Source organism: Dipodomys merriami, unplaced genomic scaffold, assembly GCF_024711535.1.
Source record: "Dipodomys merriami isolate MVZ:Mamm:240054 unplaced genomic scaffold, mDipMer1.0.p SCAF_142, whole genome shotgun sequence".
Lineage (NCBI taxonomy): Eukaryota > Metazoa > Chordata > Mammalia > Rodentia > Heteromyidae > Dipodomys > Dipodomys merriami.
The window spans coordinates 1,482,297-1,500,837 of NW_027202738.1; the positions used below are offsets into that span (position 1 = coordinate 1,482,297).

Consider the following 18,541-nt stretch of genomic DNA (forward strand, 5'->3'; position numbering starts at 1 on the left):
GCAGCGGGTCCCCCTTCTCCACCAGCTATGTGCAGCTGAGGACACACACACCTCTCACACACACCACACTCACCATATACACACACCACACACACCATATACACACACACCACACACACCATATACACACACCACACACATACACACCACACACACCACACACACACCCCTCACACACACACCACACACACACCCCTCACACACACACCACACACACACCCCTCACACACACACACCACACACACACACACCACACACATACCACACACATATATACACCACACATCACACACACACACCACACACACACCACACACACACACACACACATACACACCACACACACACACACACACTCACCCCTCACACACACACACCACACACACCACGCACGCACACACCCCTCACACACACTCACCCTGGCGGCCTGCAGCCTGCAGCCTGCGTGTGTTTAGATTGGGGAAGATGAAAGGTGCACTGTCCGTCTGGACACACACCGGGGTCACTCTCGCAGGGCCTGTCCAGCTCGGCCCACACGCCCCTGGACACCCCCGAGGAGCTGGGGTGACCTGGCTCCAGGCGTCTCTCCAGCAACCCCCCACGTCCTCCTCGGTCCTCCAGGCCAGCTAGATGGGCTGTCCCAGCTCGGGCTGCAGACAGGAGGGAGAGGCCAGGCTGGGCAGGGCCGGGCTGGGGCAGGGCCGGGACAGCCTGGAGACTCACACAGGGGCGCCCAGCGGTGCGATTGTAGCCAGGCTCCCCAATGCTTTTCTGGGGGACACAGAGGTGCCACCCTCCTTACCAACGACCAGAAGTGCTCAGAGGAACCCAGGGCTCTGGACTTCCTGCCTAGGCTGTCACAGCCCGACCACGGTCACCTCTACCAGGAAGCCTTCCAGGATCTGTCCCGTGTCCGTGTTCCTTGATGTGATTTATCCACGTGGTGCCAGCCACTCCGAGGGCCAGACACAGGGTCCAAGGAGGGGTCAGAGGTGGATCAGAGGTTGGGCCCGGGGCGATTTTTGGGACCCCACTAGCACAGGCAAGGGGCAGGAAGGAGAGGAAGTCCACCCGACGTGGCCATGTGGCCGGAAAGAGTCCTGGCTGTGGCTCTGGGTGACGTTCACCTCCCCGCCAGACTCCCTGGGGAGTATTAAAACTGTCCCATGCACAGGCTGTGCCCCCAGAAACGGATGTCGTAGGCCTGGTCTGGATTTCTTTCTTCTTTTTTCTTCTCTTCCCTCGATTTGAGGAATTGAAACCGAGAGAGCGCTGAGTGGGCGGCGGCACTCAGCCCTCAGGGCCTGTGTGGGGGCCATGCACTGGTTCATTCAGTCTGAACCCGTTTATGGAAGCTGGGTATAGGGTGGTTGCACACACCTGTAATCCCAGCTCCCCCTTGAGGGGGAGGAAGAACTCCTGAGTTCCAACTCAACCTGGGCTGCATCAGGCATTATCCCCATTTGACAGCCGAGAAACCGAGGCCAGAGAGGCCCAGGCCTGGAAGCCCAGCTCTGGCTGACCAGGACGGGATGGGACAGCCCCATCTCTTCCTGCTGGGGGTCCCACTCCTTCCTGGGCCTCGCTCGCCTCCTCTGTCACCGGCTACTTTGCCCTTCATCAACCTGCAGCCTAGAAGCACTGGACCTCCTGCCTCAGCTGGGGACACAGGGGAAGGAATCCAGAGAAAGAAGGGGCTGAGGGCTGGAGGAAGCATGGGGTGGGGTGGCAAGGAGGAGGGAGGAGCCGGTGTGGCCCCAGGACCCTGAGCCTTTCTTTCTCCTCTAGAAATCACAGCTTGGGGTTGGGGCGGGAAATGAAATGGGTGTGGGTGCAGAGCGCCCCCTGGTGACTCATTCTGGTAACTTGTTATTCTGGAGCATTTTATGGGTCATCACTTATTATTATTATTATTGTTATTATTATATTTTTTGGTCTGTTGTGGGGCTTAAACTCTGGGCCTGGGCACTGTCCCTCAGCTCTTCAGCTCAAGGCCAGCGCTCTACCACTTGAGCCACAGTACAACTTCCGGTTTTCTGGTGGTTCATTGGAGAAAAGAGTCTCAGGGACTTTCCTGCCCAGGCTGGCTTTGAACCGGGATCCTCAGATCTCAATCTCCTGAGTAGCTAGGATTACAGGCGTGAGTCACTGGCACCTGGCTTCAACTTCCTTTCTCTTATGGTAAAAATGCATCATATAAGAGTCACTGACTTGATTCTCTGTGAGCTTACAGCTCAGCAGTGTTGAGCCCTTGGGCTCCCTTCCCGGACCCTGGCCACGCAGCTGACACCCGCTGGCCCTCTGCTGTCCAGGGACAAGTTGAGTTTTGTAGGCAGGACACACCAGGAGATCCCCCAGCATGGGGGGGGTGGAGGGAGAGCCGGGGTGAGCGGGATCAGAGGCTGAGACCCGGGGAGAGGCCCAGGACTCACCTGAATGGGACCTTCCCGGGCTCTGTGTGTTTGCCGCTTGTTTGAGTCTCTACACTGCGTCCGAGCACAGTTGCTCAGATGGCAAACCAGGCAACAGAGGCCCTTGTCCAAGGTCACTCAGGCCACGCTAGTGAGTGACCATGGACTTGCAGGCTTACACAAGGCTCGTTGATTGCCTTGCCGTCCTGGAGGTCAGACAGAAGTCCTGGAATCAAGATGTGGGCTGGGCTGGCTCCTCCCCGGGGCTCTGAGTGCGAATCCACCCCTCCGTGGTCCCCCTGCTGCCCTCTTTGGCTCCTGCTCCCGCCACCATCTTCCAGGGCCAGGGCTGCCCAGGGCCTCTCTGTCCCCACTGCCCATCCCCTGTCCTGCCGCCCTCCTGGGGACCTGCAGTGAGGGCATTGAGACACCAGGCCATCTGGTGACCTCGCTTCCTAGACACCACGTTCAGTCTCACCTGCTCTACCCTGGGAGGCCACGTGAGCCTCGCTGTGGGATTTCCATGTGGATGGGAGAATGCCTCAGCCGCCACCTCCTCCTCCTCCTCCTCCTCCTCCTCTCGGTCCTCCTCCTCCCCCTCCTCCTCCTCCCAGTCCTCCTCCTCCTCCTCCCCCTCCTCCTCTTCCCCCTCCTCCTCCTCCTCCTCCCAGTCCTCCTCCTCCTCCCTCCTCCCTCTCTTCTCTTACCCCCACCCCCACCCTGCTGAGGGTGGAACCCAGGACTTGGTGTATGTTAGTACCACTGAGTCACGTCCTCAACTCTTCAGATGATCCATTTTCTCTGAATTTGTTAGCACAGTCCCCCCCCTCTTTCTCTTCCCCTCCTTTCCCCCCGGCTCTGTTTTGCCAGTCCTGGGGCTTGAACTCTGGGCCTGGGTGCTGTCCCTCAGCTCTTCAGCTCAAGGCTGGTGCTCTACCACTTGAGCCACAGCACCACGTCTAATTTTCTGGTGGTTTATTGGAGATAAGAGTCTCACAGACTTTCCTGCCTGGGCTGACTTTGAACTGCGATCCTCAGATCTCAGCCTCCTGAGTAGATTTTGTGTCCAGGGCCTTGTACGTGCTGAGCATGCAGTCTGCCCCAAGCCTCGTCCACAGCTCCATCTCTCTCTCCCGTTGGAGTGGCATCAACTGAGAATTTGTTTTCTTTCTTTCTTTCTTTCTTTCTTTCTTTCTTTCTTTCTTTCTTTCTTTCTTTCTTTCTTTCTTTCTTTCTTTCTTTCTCTTTTCTACTTTGTCTCGAGACAAGGTCTCCTTGTGTAGCCTGGGCTGGCCTCAAACTGAAGACCCTCCTTCATGTGGAGACTACAGGAGTGTGCCACCACACTGGCTGAGCTGTGGGTTTGAGAGGCGACATTCTCATATCCGTTCTGCAGCCCTGCTCAGCCTGTCCGCTAAGGGCTTCATCCACCGGTAATGCTGGACTGCCGCAGAATGAGGACGCTTCCCATCATCTTGTTATTCTTTCAGTAGTTATACAATTCTTCTGTTAAAAAGTAATTTTTCAGGCTGGACGTGGTGGGTCACATCCTTAATTTTTAGCTGATTAAAGAGGCAGAACTGGGGAGGATTCTTGTTTAAGGCCAGCTGGACAAAAAGTGAGACCTCCCCCTTAGTAACAACAATAAACCAAGCACGGTGGTGCACACTATAATCCCAGCTATGCAGGAGGCATGGTAGGAGGATCACAGTCCAAGGCTGATCCTGGCCAAAAGATGAAACTACCACAAAAATAACAGAAGCTGGGGGTGGGGGGCAGTGGCTCAAGTGAAAGAGTGCCACCTTGAAAGTACCAAGTTCTGAGTTCAAGGTCTAGTACTGCTGCTAATAATAATAATAATAATAATAGTGAAGAAAAGAAGAACAAGAAGTAGTAATAGTAGAAGAAGAGAAAGAGGAGGAGGAATAGGAAGAGGAGGAGGAAGATGATTGGTGGCTCATACCTATAGTCCTAGCTTCTCACGATCACAGTTCAAAGCCACATCAGGAAAGAAAGTCCGTGAGACTCTTATCTCCAATTAACCACCAGAAAACCGCAAGTGGCCCTGTGGCTAAAAGCTGAAGACTGTTGGCCTTGAGCAAAAGAGCAGAGGGCTAGCACCCAGGCCTGGAGTTCAAGCCCCACAACTGACAAAAATAAACACGCAAACAAATAAAGAAAAACTTCATGGGCTGGGAAGGTGTCTCGGTGGTAGAGCGCTTGCCTTGCATGCATGAAGCCCTGGGTTCGAGTTCTCAGCACCACATACACAGAAAAACCCAGAAGTGGCTGTGGCTCAAGGGGTAGAGCGCTAGCCTTGAGCTGAAGAGCTGAGGGGCCGCGCCAGGCCCTGGTCGGCCGTCATGCTCAGCCTACACTTGGGACGGCAGAGGGGAGCACACCGCGCCTGCGCATCCGCCCCGTCCCCTCTGTGCCAGGTCGGGGCCCAGCAGTGGAGGGCGGTGATGTTGGCGATACAGGAGGGTGGGGGGAAGGAGACAGGCGGCTGTGATCTAGAAGGTTCTCAGCACAAACTCAGGGGGTGGGGAGAGAGGCTCTTGGAGCGTGTTGGGTGGGGGCTAGCGCTGCCCGCCCGGAGCTGATGGCTGGCTGGATCATGGTGGTCTCTCAGGGCACAGGGTAAATGACAGCTCTGCAGCTTCCGTGTCTGCACCGGCTGCAGACACACAGACGGAGAACTCTGGTTTTTTTTTGGTGCCAGTCTTAGGGCTTGAACTCAGGGCCTTGTTGCTTTTGTGCTCAAGGCTGGTGCTCTACAACTTGAGCCACCACTCCACATTTGACTTAAAAATTTATTTTTGGCGGTGGCTAACTGGAGAGAAAAGTCTCCCGCACTTGCCTGGCCTGGAAGCCACTGGGGGGGGGGGGATGTTTATCTCCAGCAGGGGCTTCACCTGGGGCCAGGTTTGCTCTGCGAGGTATTCATTACCCCTGGTGGCTGTACACGTGGAGCAAGGGGCCCAGCCCAGAATCGCCCTGCAACAGCGCCGCCTGGTGCCAAGTGCCGAGAGGAGCAAGGCCGGGGCGTTCCCCGCGGCCCTGCTGCCCGGCGGCCCTGCTGCCCCGGCGGCCCCGCTCCCCCCCTCCCCCCCGCGGCCCCGTGAAAAGCAGGGCGTGGGGACGAGGGCTCGGGGCCTTCCCCGGCCCTAGGTCCTGGCAGCCCGGGCACCCCTGCTACCCCAGGCCCAGGCTCCGGCCCGCGGCCATCCGGGCCTGGGGTCTGGACAAAGCGTCCTGTGGCGTCCACGCCGCCCGCGGGGAGCGCGGCCACGGAGCTCAAGTCGGGACGGCGCCCCGGCCGGGGTTCGAGGCCCAGGACTGGCCAAAACCGAAATGAATGAAATTAGAAAAGCGCGGCGCGCCTGGGCCCGAGCTGCATGCGGCTGCGCGTTCCGCAGGCCCCAACCCAGGCCGAGCCCGAGCGGCCCCGGAGCCCCGCAGCTGCCCAAGTATAGGGGGGCACCGAGCTGAGGTGAGCATCCCCCCCCACCCCCGGTCCCCGCTCCAGCCCGCCTCAGCTCTGCCCTGCACCCGGGACCTCCACCGCCTCCAGCAGGATGTCAGGGATCCTGGCCAGGCCCTGGCCGACCAGCTGCAGGCCGTGCTCCTGGGGCCTCAGGTGGTTCTGGATGAACCCCTCCAGCTCCCCCCCCAGGGCCAGCTCTCACACCTGGGACCCCCAGCTCCCCATGGCTCCTGCGGGCAGCAACTGTAGCGCAGCAGAGCTGGGACTACACACGGTCACTCAGGGCCCGGCCCTGCCCTCCGTGGTATGCCCAGCAGGGCCAGCGCGGGAAACTGAAACCGGGGCTGCAGCCTCCAGGAGCAGCTCTCCTGACCTCTTGTGCCTCTGTTTCCCCGCGTGTGAATGAGGAGGAGTTTAGAGGAACAGGGCCGTCCCTCCCCTTCCCAAGGCCCAAGCAGCTCAGCCCCAGGGAGGGTGGCGAAGAGAGAGACTGGAGAGGGATGGGGCTTGGCCACTCAGCAGGGCAGAGGTCACAGCCAGCGCTCCCTCCTCCCTATGATGAGCCCAGGCCCCACAGGACTTGGGGTGAACTCTCCCCTCCCGCTGCCCCCCGACTCCACAGGGCGCAAAACAGGTCAGAAGGAAACAGACAGGAAACTTCTGTATCCCAAGTTGAGAAATGAAAGTCACAGAAGGCTGGAGGCTGGCCAGCTCTGCTCAGACGACCTAGAAGTCAGTGATTATAAAGCAGCATTTCTGTAGGAGTGGCTGGCGGTGGCGTGGAAGGGCCTGCCAGGGCGGGGATGGTTAATCTGTTTGTCAATGCAGGTCAAGTTCCAGGTCTTGATCTCAAAGTTCAGTATTTTAAAAGAAAAAGAACAATCCTCACAACCCTGAGATACAGGGACCCCCATTTCTAATGAATAGTCAAAGTGTGTCAGCCGGGTGTGGTGGCTCACACCTGGAATCCCAACTCAGGAGGTTGAGATCTGAGGCTCCAGGTTCAAAGCCAGCTAGGGCAGAAAAGTCTTGATGAGTCATACGCATGTGTGTGTACACACACACACAGAGTCAAGAAACAATATGCTATCTGCTGCTGTTTTTATTTGCTGTTACTGGTCCTTGGATGACACCGGAAGCTGTGGCAGAGGCCCGTCTCCCTGGTGGCCACGGGGCAGGGCCCTGGGCAGCTGGCTGAAATCACAGGAGGGTGCAGGCCCAGGCATCATCCTTCCCCTCCTGTGCGAGTATGCGACGGGCCACGGCGCTCTCCCTCTGTAATGAGGAACAGAGTCAGCGCAGGAAGCCCCTCCCCCCAGCTGGGAGCTGGGCGCCCCAGGGCCCTGAGGGGGTGGATGCGAGCCCCAGCTTTAGGAAGGGGGCAGCTGCCCTCAGCCCCTCCGGGGTGATCTGTGCAGGGACTTCCCCAATGTCTCCCCCACACACCTGTTTGCTTCCCCATAGGCCACACGGGGGTGCCTCACCCTGCACCCCTGCACGCTCTTGGGCCTTTCCTGAGCTGAGCGACCTGGCCCAGGTCATCCCCATTTGTCACACAGTAAGTGGGGACAGGACAGGACGCTATGGCCCTGGAGTGTGCTGACCTCGAGCCTCTGCCCCTCCACTCCTTAGCCAAGGGTCTCGGAAAGATGCTTCTCCTCTCTGGCTCTGTCTTCCTGACAGCAAACTCAGGGCTGGTCATGAGAGGATATTTTTGTGTGTGCACTAGCACTGGGATTTGAACTCAGGACCCTTGCAATCTTGATTGACTTTTCTACTCAAGGCTGGTGCTTTAGCATTTGAGCCATATCTCCACTCCTGGCTTTTTGGATTTTTGCTGGTTCGTTGGAGATAACTGGCACGTGGACTTTCCTGCCCCGGTTGGCTTTGAACCTTCATGATCAGATCTCAGCCTCCTGAGTAGCTGGGATTACAGGCGTGAGCCACCACACCCAGCGGTGACAATACAGAGTGGCCCTAATATTGCCCCCCTTAGTAGATGAGAGATGGACAGAGAGGTGAGGTGCTAGGAACTCTCAGACTGGGGCCCAAAGGCAGCGTGAAGTCAGGGTGACCCTTCCCAGCAGTCATTCCCTTGGCATCTGAGCCCGTGTGCAGGGGGGCAGGGCACGGACAGCAGGGAGGACTTGCGGGGGGGGGGGGGGTCTCACCGGTACATCCCAGGAGTCCACCCAGGTCCCATCGAATGTCTTCACGCACGGGAAGTCCAGCCAGCATCTCGCCTTTCTTGCCAACCGACGCCAGCCCTCTGCTCCTCCACCCACGTTTCCCGTGGGGTCAGCTGGGTCCAGAATCACAGGCCTGCAGAGCAAGGAGGAGAGGGCCAGCCAGGCACTGGGTGCTGCCCAGGGTGTTGGGTGTTCCGGGGCGCATGGCCAGGGGTGTGGCCAGATGGGGGCGTGGCCGGAGGCAGGGCTAGGCTGGGGCGTGGCCAGGGCGAGGCTAAGTGGATGTGGCTGGAGGCGTGGCCAGAGCGAGGCTAGGTGGGTGCGTGGATGGGCGTGGTGTGATGGAGCTGGGGCGGGGCTCCCTGGGGTGCGTCCCCAGGCCTGACACCTTGCCCACGGCCTGGCAGGCAGGTCTGGGTACTAAAAGCCTCCATCTCCCTTTATTAGAGACGACCCTTGACCCGCGGTGACCATGCAGAGGCCGGTGCCTGGGACTTGAACTCAGGGCCTCCAGCTTTTGCTTAGGTTTTTCAATCAAGACTGGTGCCCTGCCACTTGAGCCACCTGTCTGCTTCCGGCTTTTTGTTGTTTAATTCGAGATCAGAGTGGCTCGGCTTTGTCTGTCCAGGCTGGCTTCTAACTGTGATCCCCAGATCTCAGCCTCCTGAGTAGCGAGGATGTCAGGCGTGAGCCACCAGCACAGGTGGTCATGTTGCCTTGTATTTGCCTTCGTTAGTCTTACCAGAAACTTCGATTGCCTAGGGACAATTTATTATGATTAATGATTCTTATTGTTGTTATTAATGATGGCTGTAGACACTGGGTTATTCTGCTGCAGTTCTAGCTGTCTTACTAGTTTCCTGTTGGGGTTTGGACCGTCTTTAGGAGCTGGAGACAAGCGATGGTTCCCACCCAGTGTGTGCAGGAGGGCACATCTGCAACTCCATTTGCATAAGGCCCCAGCAGCTCCCAGGGGCTTCCCTGGGGGGGGGTGCAAGGGGTGGGTGGGGCTCGGTCTGGGGGTTAGGAGGGTGCCAGCTACCTCTGTTTGCTGAGCTGCCCGGCCACGTAGCTAGAAATGAAGGGATCTTGCAAATCGTAGTACACATCCCAGCAGATGCAGAGATGCTCATGGTCCAGGACCAGTTCTAAGACGGTCTGGAACCCCTGGGCCGTGTTGAATTTGGTGCTGCTACTACCACATTCCCACGCGTGGACGGTCAGCAGCTCCAGGGCGTACTGTGGCGGCAGCGGCTTCCCCAGCTCCTCCTTACACTGCGGAGACCAAGAGCAGCCAGGAAAAAATACAGAGATGCTTAGCTTTTACTAAGTCCATTTCTTTCATAAGCAGGATGCAGCCTACTGTCACACACACACACACACACACACACACACACACACACACACACACAGGGAATGTTCTGCTCCAGGGAAGGGGAGCTTGAGACCAAAGGGAATTAGAAGCCATTTGGCCAGTTAGACATTCCCCAGGTAAAAATGAGACTTGTCATTAACAACCCAACATTAGACATGGCCGAAGAGAAACTTAGTTAACTGAAAGGGATATCTGAGGAAATATTGGAAGAAGGCGTGGGAAGATTCTCTCTCCATCCCCTCTTTATTTTTCCCTCTTACATCATCTTTCCCCGACCTTCCCTCTCCCCCTTCCTTCCTCTTCTTTCTCTTCTCTTCTATATACTTGTTTTTTCTTTTCTGTGTCATTCGTAGGGCTTGAACTTGGGGCCTGGGCACCCTCTCTTAGCTTTTTTACCCCAAGGCTGGCGCTCTACCACTTGAGCCACAGCTCCACTTTCTGTCTTTTTTGGCAATCGATTGGAGATGAACATCTCACAGACTCCTCACTGTGACCCTCAGGTCTCCGCCTCCTGAGTAGCTAGGATTACAGCTGTGGGCCACCGGCCCCTCTCCTTCTGTGTACTTGTGCTTGCCTTCCCTTCTCCCTCCTCCTCTTTCCTCCCTCCTTTCTCTCCCTCCACCTCCTCTTCCTCCTCCTCTGCCTCCTGGTACAGGCAGGCTCATGGGGGGGGGTCAACAGGGGGGGGGACTTACCAGCTGGTACCAGTACTTGACGAGGCGGATGAGGCTCTTCACCTTGGTTGGGCGCTGCTTCAGGAAGTTCCTCTGCAGCTCCGTGAAGCAGGTGGAGAACTCGCCCTCTCTATGCCGGGCGGTGCACTCCTTGATGAGTCTGATGTAGATTTCGGGGTGGGGTTTGTAGTCATTGGTGACATGACCTGTTAGGACGAGATTCCTGACTTTAAGAGGGAGGATGGGCAGACTCTCAGACCAGGGGGCCCGGTGGGAAGAAAATCATATTTCATTATCTGATCATTATCTGTCATCTTGTGGCGGGTCATGTTTTGGGCAGCGACAGTGGCTCTGGAAGACAACAGAGTGGGAAGACGCCCGATCGCCATGACTCCCGTGACTGTGGCCGCGTAGACTGTAGCAACAGGAGCTCATCAGAATGACAGCACCGCTGGCTTAGGTATTTTCTGGACTATATATGTAAACAGTTTCCAATAGTAGAAGTTGAACCAGAGCTCAGTGCAGCTAGGCAAACTCCACTGCTCGGGCCAGGGCCCAGCCCTTCTTTTCTTGTCTGAAGACAAAGTCTTGCTAATTTTGCCTAGGCTAGTCTTGAACTTGTGATCTTCCTGTCTCTGTCTTCCCAAGTAGCAGGTAGTATTACATGGTATGCTGGGTTTTGCTTCACTTGTGTGTGTGTGTGTGTATATGTGTGTGTGTGTGAGAGAGAGAGAGAAAGAGACAGAGACAGAGAGACAGAAACAGAGACAGAGAGAGAGAACAGAGAGAGAGGCTGGGAGGGGAGAGAGGGAGTCAAGGGGCTTGAACTCTCTTAGCTTTTTTATTCAAAAGCTGGCACTCTACCACTTGAGCCACAGTTCCACGTCTAGCTTTTTGGTGGCTAATTGGATATAAGACTCTCATAGACTTTCCTGCACTGTCTGACTTTGAACCTCCATCCGTAGATTTCAGACTCCTGAGTAGCTAAGATTGCAGGCCTGAGCTACCAGCACCTGGCTCCTTATTTTTGGTGACCATGAAACTCCTGCACCCATAAGACCACCCAGCGTAAAATATCTTTTGGGAAGGTGTGTTTTTACAAAATCAAAAGCAAAGATAAAGCTCAGCTGACTGTGCCTTGATTTAAAAAACACGGGCATTGTGGGACTGGCTGACTGGAGCTTTTCCACACCAACTGGGCTGTGTGATGTCCACTTGGAATTTAAGTGGTTTTTTTTTTCTTTTGGTTTTATTTGATCGCACTTGATCAAAACTACGTGGAACAAATCCATGAATGAGAGTCAACACCCACCGGCCGGGCGGGGTTTAACAGTAGCAGTTTTCTCTGAGACCAGAAGGTGGCGCTGTTTCCCTCAAAATTAACTATCACCTGAATTCCTTGCTTGTGGGTCCGCTTGGTTCTGGGGTGCCTTCAGGTACAATTGGGGAACTAAGGTGTTTCATGATGTACTGTTAGCCAGGTGTGCTGGCTCACACCTGTCATTGTAGCTACTCAGGAGGCTGAGATCTGAGGACTGCAGTTCAAAGCCAGCCCAGGCAGGAAAGTCCATGAAATTCTTATCTCCAATAAACCATCAGAAAACTGGAAGTGGCACTGTGGCTCAAGTGGTAGAGTGGTAGCCTTGAGCAAAAGAAGCTCAGGGACAGTGCCCAGGCCTTGAGTTCAAGCCCCAGGACTGGTAGAAAGAAAGAAAGAAAGAAAGAAAGAAAGAAAGAAAGAAAGAAAGAAAGAAAGAAAGAAAGAAGAAATGTCTCTGGCTCTAGACTGTACCAATTTGCCACCTACTGCCCCTCCCGAATCTGCGGAGGGAGGCCAGCCTGTAGGGTTGGCTGCTTACCCAGGGTGTCGAAGGCCGGCAGGACGTCAAACTCTATCTGCTCCTGAAGCCTAGAGGAGCTCAGCACGAAGCTGAGCGCTCGGGGGTTGGCCCAGGAGTGACTCTGGAACTCAAACTCCACACCCAGCCATTTCTCCCTTTGACATGCTATCAGCTGTGTCCTGATCTCGGCGATGAATTCTCCCCGGCGTGTCAGCTGATCCTCAAAACTGGTGAGACTGGTGAGGAAGACGACCAGGTCGGCGTCAGAGCGGCCCCTGAGGGAGGTGCCTTTGCCCGAGGACCCGCCCTGCAGGAAGAAGACACCGCAGCGAGGTGATGCCTAAGTAAAGCGCTCGGAGACTAAGTAAAGCGCTCGGAGAGATCACTAACATTCTCACGCACTAGCCACTGTTCAGAAGCTGCCACGAAACATTTCCTCCATGGTGCTGGGCACAGGGGCTCAAGCCTGTGAATGTGTCTGAGAGACACACCCATGCTTCATGCTTGCTGGGCAAGCGCTCTACCACGAAGCCACCTTCCCAGCCCTTCCTGGGAATTCTTGTCCCCCACACCAGTCAGGTGGAAGCGAGCTTACCTTCACCACCTTGGACACCCGCACGGGGGAGGTGGTGTTCTGGAAACATCTTTCCTTCAGGAAATCGCAGATAATGTTGACAGCTGCTTTGATCTCCTTTCGGAATGTTGTGTTTGGCAGGAGATGGTTCTCGATGAATCTGTCTAGGTCCCTGGCGGAGGTGTTTCGGAGGTCCATTTCAATTCTCGGCTGGGCTGTGAGAGCGGTTGGCAGCGCTGTTCTGGGCACCTGTTTGCTGCTTCTCTTCTTCTAGCTGCTGGGGCTGGGCGGGGTCGGGCTCTGGGTTTCGTTTCCTGGGGAGGGTGGAGCAAAGGACCCAGCTTCCTGATTATTATACTGCCTCTGGGGCTGGCTCAGTCACCCCAAATTCCCTCCTGCCTCAAGCCACCAGCCCCACCTTTGTGTGGACTGTCACCCCCAGATGGTGCTTTTCAAGAGAAATCACACTTTTGAGTTTCCTCATATTGTACATTGAGTAGAATGACTGCATTTCGGTGGGCCAGGGGCTGCAGAGCAAGTGTACACTTTCAGGACCTGACTGCTGGGATTTTAACCTCTGTGTACAAGTACTTAATAAAAATAAACTTTGGTAATCTCTTGTGAATTTTTTAAATTAGAAATTGCATCACATGGCGGGCACCGGTGGCTCACGCCTGTCATCCTAACTACTCAGGAGGCTGAGATCTGAGGATCACCGTTCAAAGCCAGCCTGGTCAGGAAACTCCATGAGACTCTGATCTCCAATAAACCACTAGTAAGCCGGAAGTGGTGCTGTGGTTCATGCGGTAGAGCGCTTGCCTTGGGCTGAAGAGCATAGGGACAGCGCCCAGGCCCAGAGTTCAAGCCCCACGACCGACAAAAAAAAAAAGAATCGCTGAGAGAGATTACAAGGCCCAGAGTTCAAGTCCCAGAACTGGCAGAACTGGCACACACTTACGTAACTGTGAGGAAAATGGAGAAGAAAGGACACACCGGACTCAACCTGGACAGGCAAGGCTGTTTACTGAGACACCACGAGGGGCGGCAACGCTCTGGCGGGAACAGAGGTTGTGCAAAAGAGTAAGGCCAGGGTTAGGCCTGTATCAGGCCAAACAAGGCAGCAGGTCTTTTCAGGAAGTGGGGGCCTCGTGGTTAAACCTGGCTGGGGGGGGGTGTGAGAGGGTGAGAATGGTCCTTCAGTAACTGTAACTCAACAAGAAACATTAAAAACGAGAGAAATGCAGGCAAACATCATCCGTCGCTAGAGAGCCAGGTAAGGTGGTACCTGCCTGTAATCCCAGCCCTCTGGAGGCTGGAGGCGGGAGGATGGCAAGTGCAAGGCTGGAGGCAGACCCGGTCTCACAAATCATAAATCACCGCAGAAGAGCCAGACCAGGAACCTCTGCAAGACCCAGGAAACAACTGGAGAAAATCTGGTTCTTTCCAGGTTGTGACCCCATGTCCTTCAAGAAAGGGAAACAGGAAACTATACTAACTATACGGGCGGCTGGTCCTTGTTTGCTTGGGTCAGGGGCCCGTCGGGTCCCGAGCATTTCCTCTGAACCCCACCCCTCCACACCCCAGGCAGCACCAGCCCTGGCAGGGCCTGGCCCATTCTACCTCTAAACATTCCCTCTCAGCACATCGGGCCGGGGCCCAGCAGGCCTGACCGCCCTGGGGAGGGTGAACTCCCTGAGTTTCAGAGGCCACGTGCCTACTCAGATCCATGGGGCGTGCACCGGGCACACGGGGCCCTGCCAGGCCCCTCCCTTCTCCCTGGCCTTGGCGGGCAGAAGACCAGACCCCCAAATGCTGCTCCTTGGAATGCGCGTGGCCAGCCAGGGTGGGATGCGGCCAGCCGCCGCCCTCCCTGCTGAGCCGGGACCTCACAGGACTTTCTGTCCTGTCACCCCCCTCTCCCACTTTCTGTCCCAGTGTCCCAGAGACGTTTCCTAGAGCACCCGAATGACACTCCTCAGAAAGCTCTGGGAAGCACTTACTGCTGTTCCGTTTTCAGGAGGAGGAAACCGAGTTTGCAAGAGGCTGCGAAGCTGGGGGGGGGTGCAGTTCAACTCCCTAATTAACACGGGTGCCCAGCTGCCTTGAGCAGAGGCCTGTGAGCCGGGAACAGGCAGGACCCCCTCATGCCAGCCCCGCGGCTCTGGGCACTCCTGACAGGACCGCCACAGCAGCTTGCTGCCCAGCCCAGCTCCACCCACTGCTCCAAACAGCTGATCCCAGATCTACAGCATGACCCCGGGTGACCTCCAGATGACCTTGTGTTTCCACCAAGGCCAAAGGGGGAGGCTTTCCCCAGTGGCCTAGCCACCAAGCTTAGCCTGTGATTGGTCAAACATCCATGCAAATAAAGGACATAATTGGTCAAAACACAGTCTTTCATGTAAGTAAGGGACAGCTATGATGGTAGCAAGACCCTTCATTTACAGGAGGGACGGTGCCATGATTGGTGCAAACACAGTCCTTCATTTGCATGATGGACATGATTGGTCAGACACAGTCTTTTATTTGAATAAAGGACAGCTGTGGTCAAACATAGTCCTTCATTTGTATAGTCGGCTATGATTGGTGCAGACACCCTGGCCACACCCCCTTTCTATGTAAGCAGGTTGTTTAGCTCACTTTTGGAGTGTGCTGAGAGACTTCCTGCTGTGCTTCTCTGGTGTCACACCAGATCCAGTGATGTTTTCTCTAGGACTTTGCTGAGTGTTCAGAGCCACAAGTCCCTGGCTCCTAAAGCCGGGAGCGATGGGCCCCTGGCTGGCAGGGTTTGGCGCTGTGAGCCTCTGGGTGTGCCAGTCCAGCCTGGAGGCCTCGGGCACCCGAGGGCCAGGACTGCCAGCCCTAGAAGGGTGCCATGGCCACGGGCCTGTGTGTCCTGTGCAGGGAGAGCACGAGGGCCTCTCAGCTGGTGGGTGACAGGATTAAAGCAATCAGGAGGCTGGTGTGACTTGGGGACAGGGTCTTTCTTGGCACACTACGTTGCCTCTAGCAGAATGTTTTATTTCAATGGCGACAAAGCACAGGATTAGCCGGCACTCATGGAAACTTCCCTCCGCCACTCTGAGCCGGCCAGGCCTCCAGCCCACGCTAGGAAGGACGTCAACTCCCTTCAGAATGGAATCTAGGTTTCTTTAACGGTGTGCGGAGGATCCGGGGCCGCTCATGGGCACTGTAGAAAGAAGCTGTAGGGACCAGTCATGTCTGCCGGCCTCGCAGGGAGAGCGGCACGTGTTTGGACAGGCATCTGCAGCCCGGGCTGGCCGCACCACCTAGTGGTACAGGAAAATGGATCCTCCTGAGGGGAGTTTTCAGTCATTGTAGAGGAGATAGTTCAGACAGACACCTGGCCCCGAGGGTTTAACCACATTTGTGGGCAGAACTTGGCGGTTTGGAAATCCAGGTGATGCTCAAAGGCCTCCTACAGGAGAGCGGGGTCCTGGTCCGAGGTGGGCGTCTCCCACACTACCCCAGCCCACCTGCCCAGGCCTGAGACGCACCCAGCCACCCTGCTTCCTCCTCAGGAGCCTCCGTCCTGGCCCAGGCAGAGCTAATGGAAGCCAGACAGGAAAAGAGACAGACCCCGCAGGTTTCCTACTTTATTTTTGGCTACATCGTCACTGGTGGCGGTCCTTTGCGCATGCACACAGGAAAGGGAGTAGATTCGCCCTGGGAGGGGGTGGACAGAGGACCAGCTGGGCGTGTCCGGAGATCAGGAGTGCCGTGAGCTTGCTGCATGCTGATGCCAGCGCCAGGCCCGGTGACACCGCAGCATGCTTTCTCTGAAGGGGAACCCTGGGCTGAGTGGAGCTGCAGGGACCCAAGCCCAAGGTCAGGATCAAGGTCAGGAGGGAAGACGGTGACCACCTGGAGGCAGGCGGAGAGCTTGGTACTTAGAAAGAGCCCTCCCGTAACGTGTGCGGGAACTGCGGGTGAGGGGCTTTGGAAGATGGGGGTTTGGGACGCGGGTTAGAGAGCTGGTCTGCTGGCCCCCGTGGGGAGAGCACGAGGGGGCGGGGTGACCCTCAAAGGTGGAGGAACCAGGCTTTTCTCACGGGGCAGCCACGATTGCCTGAAGCCAGCCTCCCATGAAGAATGGCCGCCTGGATCGGGGATGAGCAAAAGCCCTGGGCAGCGCCTGTCCTTGAGTTCTCGTGTCTAATGATTCGATGGGACGGTGGGAAAGAGACGGAGGCTGTGGTTCTGCGTGAGCGACGGGAGAGAGTTGAGGAAACAGAGTGGAAGAGCTTTGTGCGCTGAACCCAGAGCAGGGAGCGGAGAGCTGGCGTCCTCTCTCTGGCCTGCGCCAGGCCTCCCGCACTCTCCTGGAAGGCCGGGCTGGCGCCGCTCCTCTATGGGGCTCCAGGGGTGCCGCCATGGTCCCGGGCTGCGCCCACAGACGTGCCAGCAGCGTAAGTGGGTGCCCTGGGGGGTGGGGGCCCCGAGGGACTCAGGGCTCATTACCCTGAGTTTCTCCCAGTTTGCTGGCTGAGGCGGCTGGAGGCCGGGGTTGATCTTCTTGCTTGTTTGCTATGTTGCCCCCTTAGAAATGAGAAAGGAGGAGGCCAATGGTGTGGCAGGGACTACAGGTAAGAGGAGAGAGGGGAGAGGCTGGGCGGGAGGAGCTCACTCCGGGGAGGGGACAGGAGAGGGGGGCAGAGGAGACAGGAGATGATGGAAGCCGGCGTTGGTGGCTCACGCCTGTCATCCCAGCTACTCAGGAGGCTGAGAGCTGGGGATCACGGTTCAAAGCCAGCCTGGGCAGGAAGGCCCATGAGACTCTTATCTCCAATAAAAACCACTAGAAAAGTGGAAGTGGCGCTGTGGCTCAAGCAGTAGAGCGCTCACCTTGAGCTGAAGAGCTGAGGGACAGCGCCCAGGCCCAGAGTTCAAGCTCCACGACCAACAAACCACAACAAACCCAAACAAAAAAACAACAACAAAAAAAGAAGATGATGGAGCAGATTGAGAATGTCTGGTGCTCTGGGGGGGGGGGGGGAGGGGGAAGGTACCTGGAAATGGAGGCAGCCCTCCTGGCCACTGGGGGTGTGATTCGGAGGGACGCATGCCCCATCTCTGCCCTCTGTCCCCACTGCCCCCCCCCCAGGATACAGGGAACAGACTGTGTGTGTGTGTGTATGTGTGTGTGTGTGTGTGAGAGAGAGAGAGAGAGAGAGAGAGAGAGAGAGAGAGAGAGAGTCAAGGCCAGGAGGGTCTAAAAACAGTCCCAAATGGTGAAGAACCTGTCATTTACCACCCGGGAAGCCCGGTGCTGCGAACCACTTCTTTGTAAACATCTCCCCCTCCGGATCCCTTCTGCCTCACCCCGGGGGACCAGAGAGGGGCAGCGCTCAGAGCCCCAGCATCGGGAGCGGAGGTCTTTGGCAACGGTGTCCAAGGTGAGGGAGGCCTCAAAAGCAGGCTGGGGAGGGGGGGTTCAGCCAGGGACAAGGGGGGGCACAGAAAAGAGACCAGAGTGCGGTGGCGCTGGGCTGGCTGGGTGGGTGGAGGTGGGGCGGGGCGGGGACAGCGGGGGGCGCGACGTGCTAGTCGCTGGACACGTGGTTCTCGTTCTGTAGCTGGTGCCAGCGCTCGATCTTCTTGTCCTTGTTTTTCAGACACTCGTACCAGTGTTTCAAGCGCTCGCCCTTGGCTGAGATCCCCAGCTGGCAGCCTCCTGGGGGAGGCGGGAGAGAGGAGCAGGTGGTTAGCTCAGAGGGACACAAGGACACTTGTTCTAGTCGGCGGGAAAATGGCCACCCAGCAGCAGGGCTGGGGGGTCCCTGGTCCTCCGGGGGCTGTGGTGACTGCTGCTCACGGTGCCCACCATGCCCCGCCCCTGCCCTCCCCTCCCCTCCTGCATCACAGCCTCAGAAGACTTTCTAGAAACCCTCGCCCTGCACCCACCCGTCCGGAAGTCCTCGTGGACTTCCAAATGCTGTCCCTGTCTGTCACCCCTGCTGGGCCCAGCT

The 18,541-nt window shown here is 56.8% G+C and overlaps 2 protein-coding genes across 4 annotated transcripts in view; both read right to left on the reverse strand.

Annotated features, from left to right (window-relative positions):
* Positions 1-6,982: 6,982 nt before the first annotated feature.
* LOC138826365 (2'-5'-oligoadenylate synthase 1-like) lies at positions 6,983-12,838 on the reverse strand. Its single transcript, XM_070021449.1, has 6 exons — positions 12,573-12,838; positions 11,996-12,284; positions 10,158-10,342; positions 9,130-9,362; positions 8,070-8,220; positions 6,983-7,173 (listed from the first exon to the last, which is right to left on the reverse strand). The coding sequence occupies exons 1-6, from the start codon at positions 12,747-12,749 to the stop codon at positions 7,099-7,101; spliced, it is 1,110 nt and encodes a 369-aa protein (XP_069877550.1). The 5' UTR covers positions 12,750-12,838; the 3' UTR covers positions 6,983-7,098.
* A 3,314-nt stretch (positions 12,839-16,152) lies between these two features.
* LOC138826366 (rabphilin-3A-like) overlaps positions 16,153-18,541 on the reverse strand; it is a 53,636-nt gene continuing 51,247 nt past the window's right edge. For all 3 annotated transcript variants that reach the window (XM_070021451.1, XM_070021450.1, XM_070021452.1), the window contains one exon: positions 16,153-18,246. In XM_070021451.1, the coding sequence (XP_069877552.1) occupies positions 18,116-18,246 (131 nt within the window). In that variant the 3' untranslated portion in view covers positions 16,153-18,115. The remainder of the gene's footprint in view (positions 18,247-18,541) is intronic.

Bases quoted from the DNA above. Each gene is read 5' to 3' on its own strand.
- LOC138826365 (XM_070021449.1), bottom strand. From the start codon at position 12,749: ATGGACCTCCGAAACACCTCCGCCAGGGACCTAGACAGATTCATCGAG. The intron at 8,221-9,129 runs GTAGCTGGCACC...CTTGCTCTGCAG, and splicing joins GGGCAGCTCAGCAAACAGAG to GCCTGTGATTCTGGACCCAG. The intron at 7,174-8,069 runs GTGAGACCCCCC...TCCTCATTACAG, and splicing joins TGGACTCCTGGGATGTACCG to AGGGAGAGCGCCGTGGCCCG.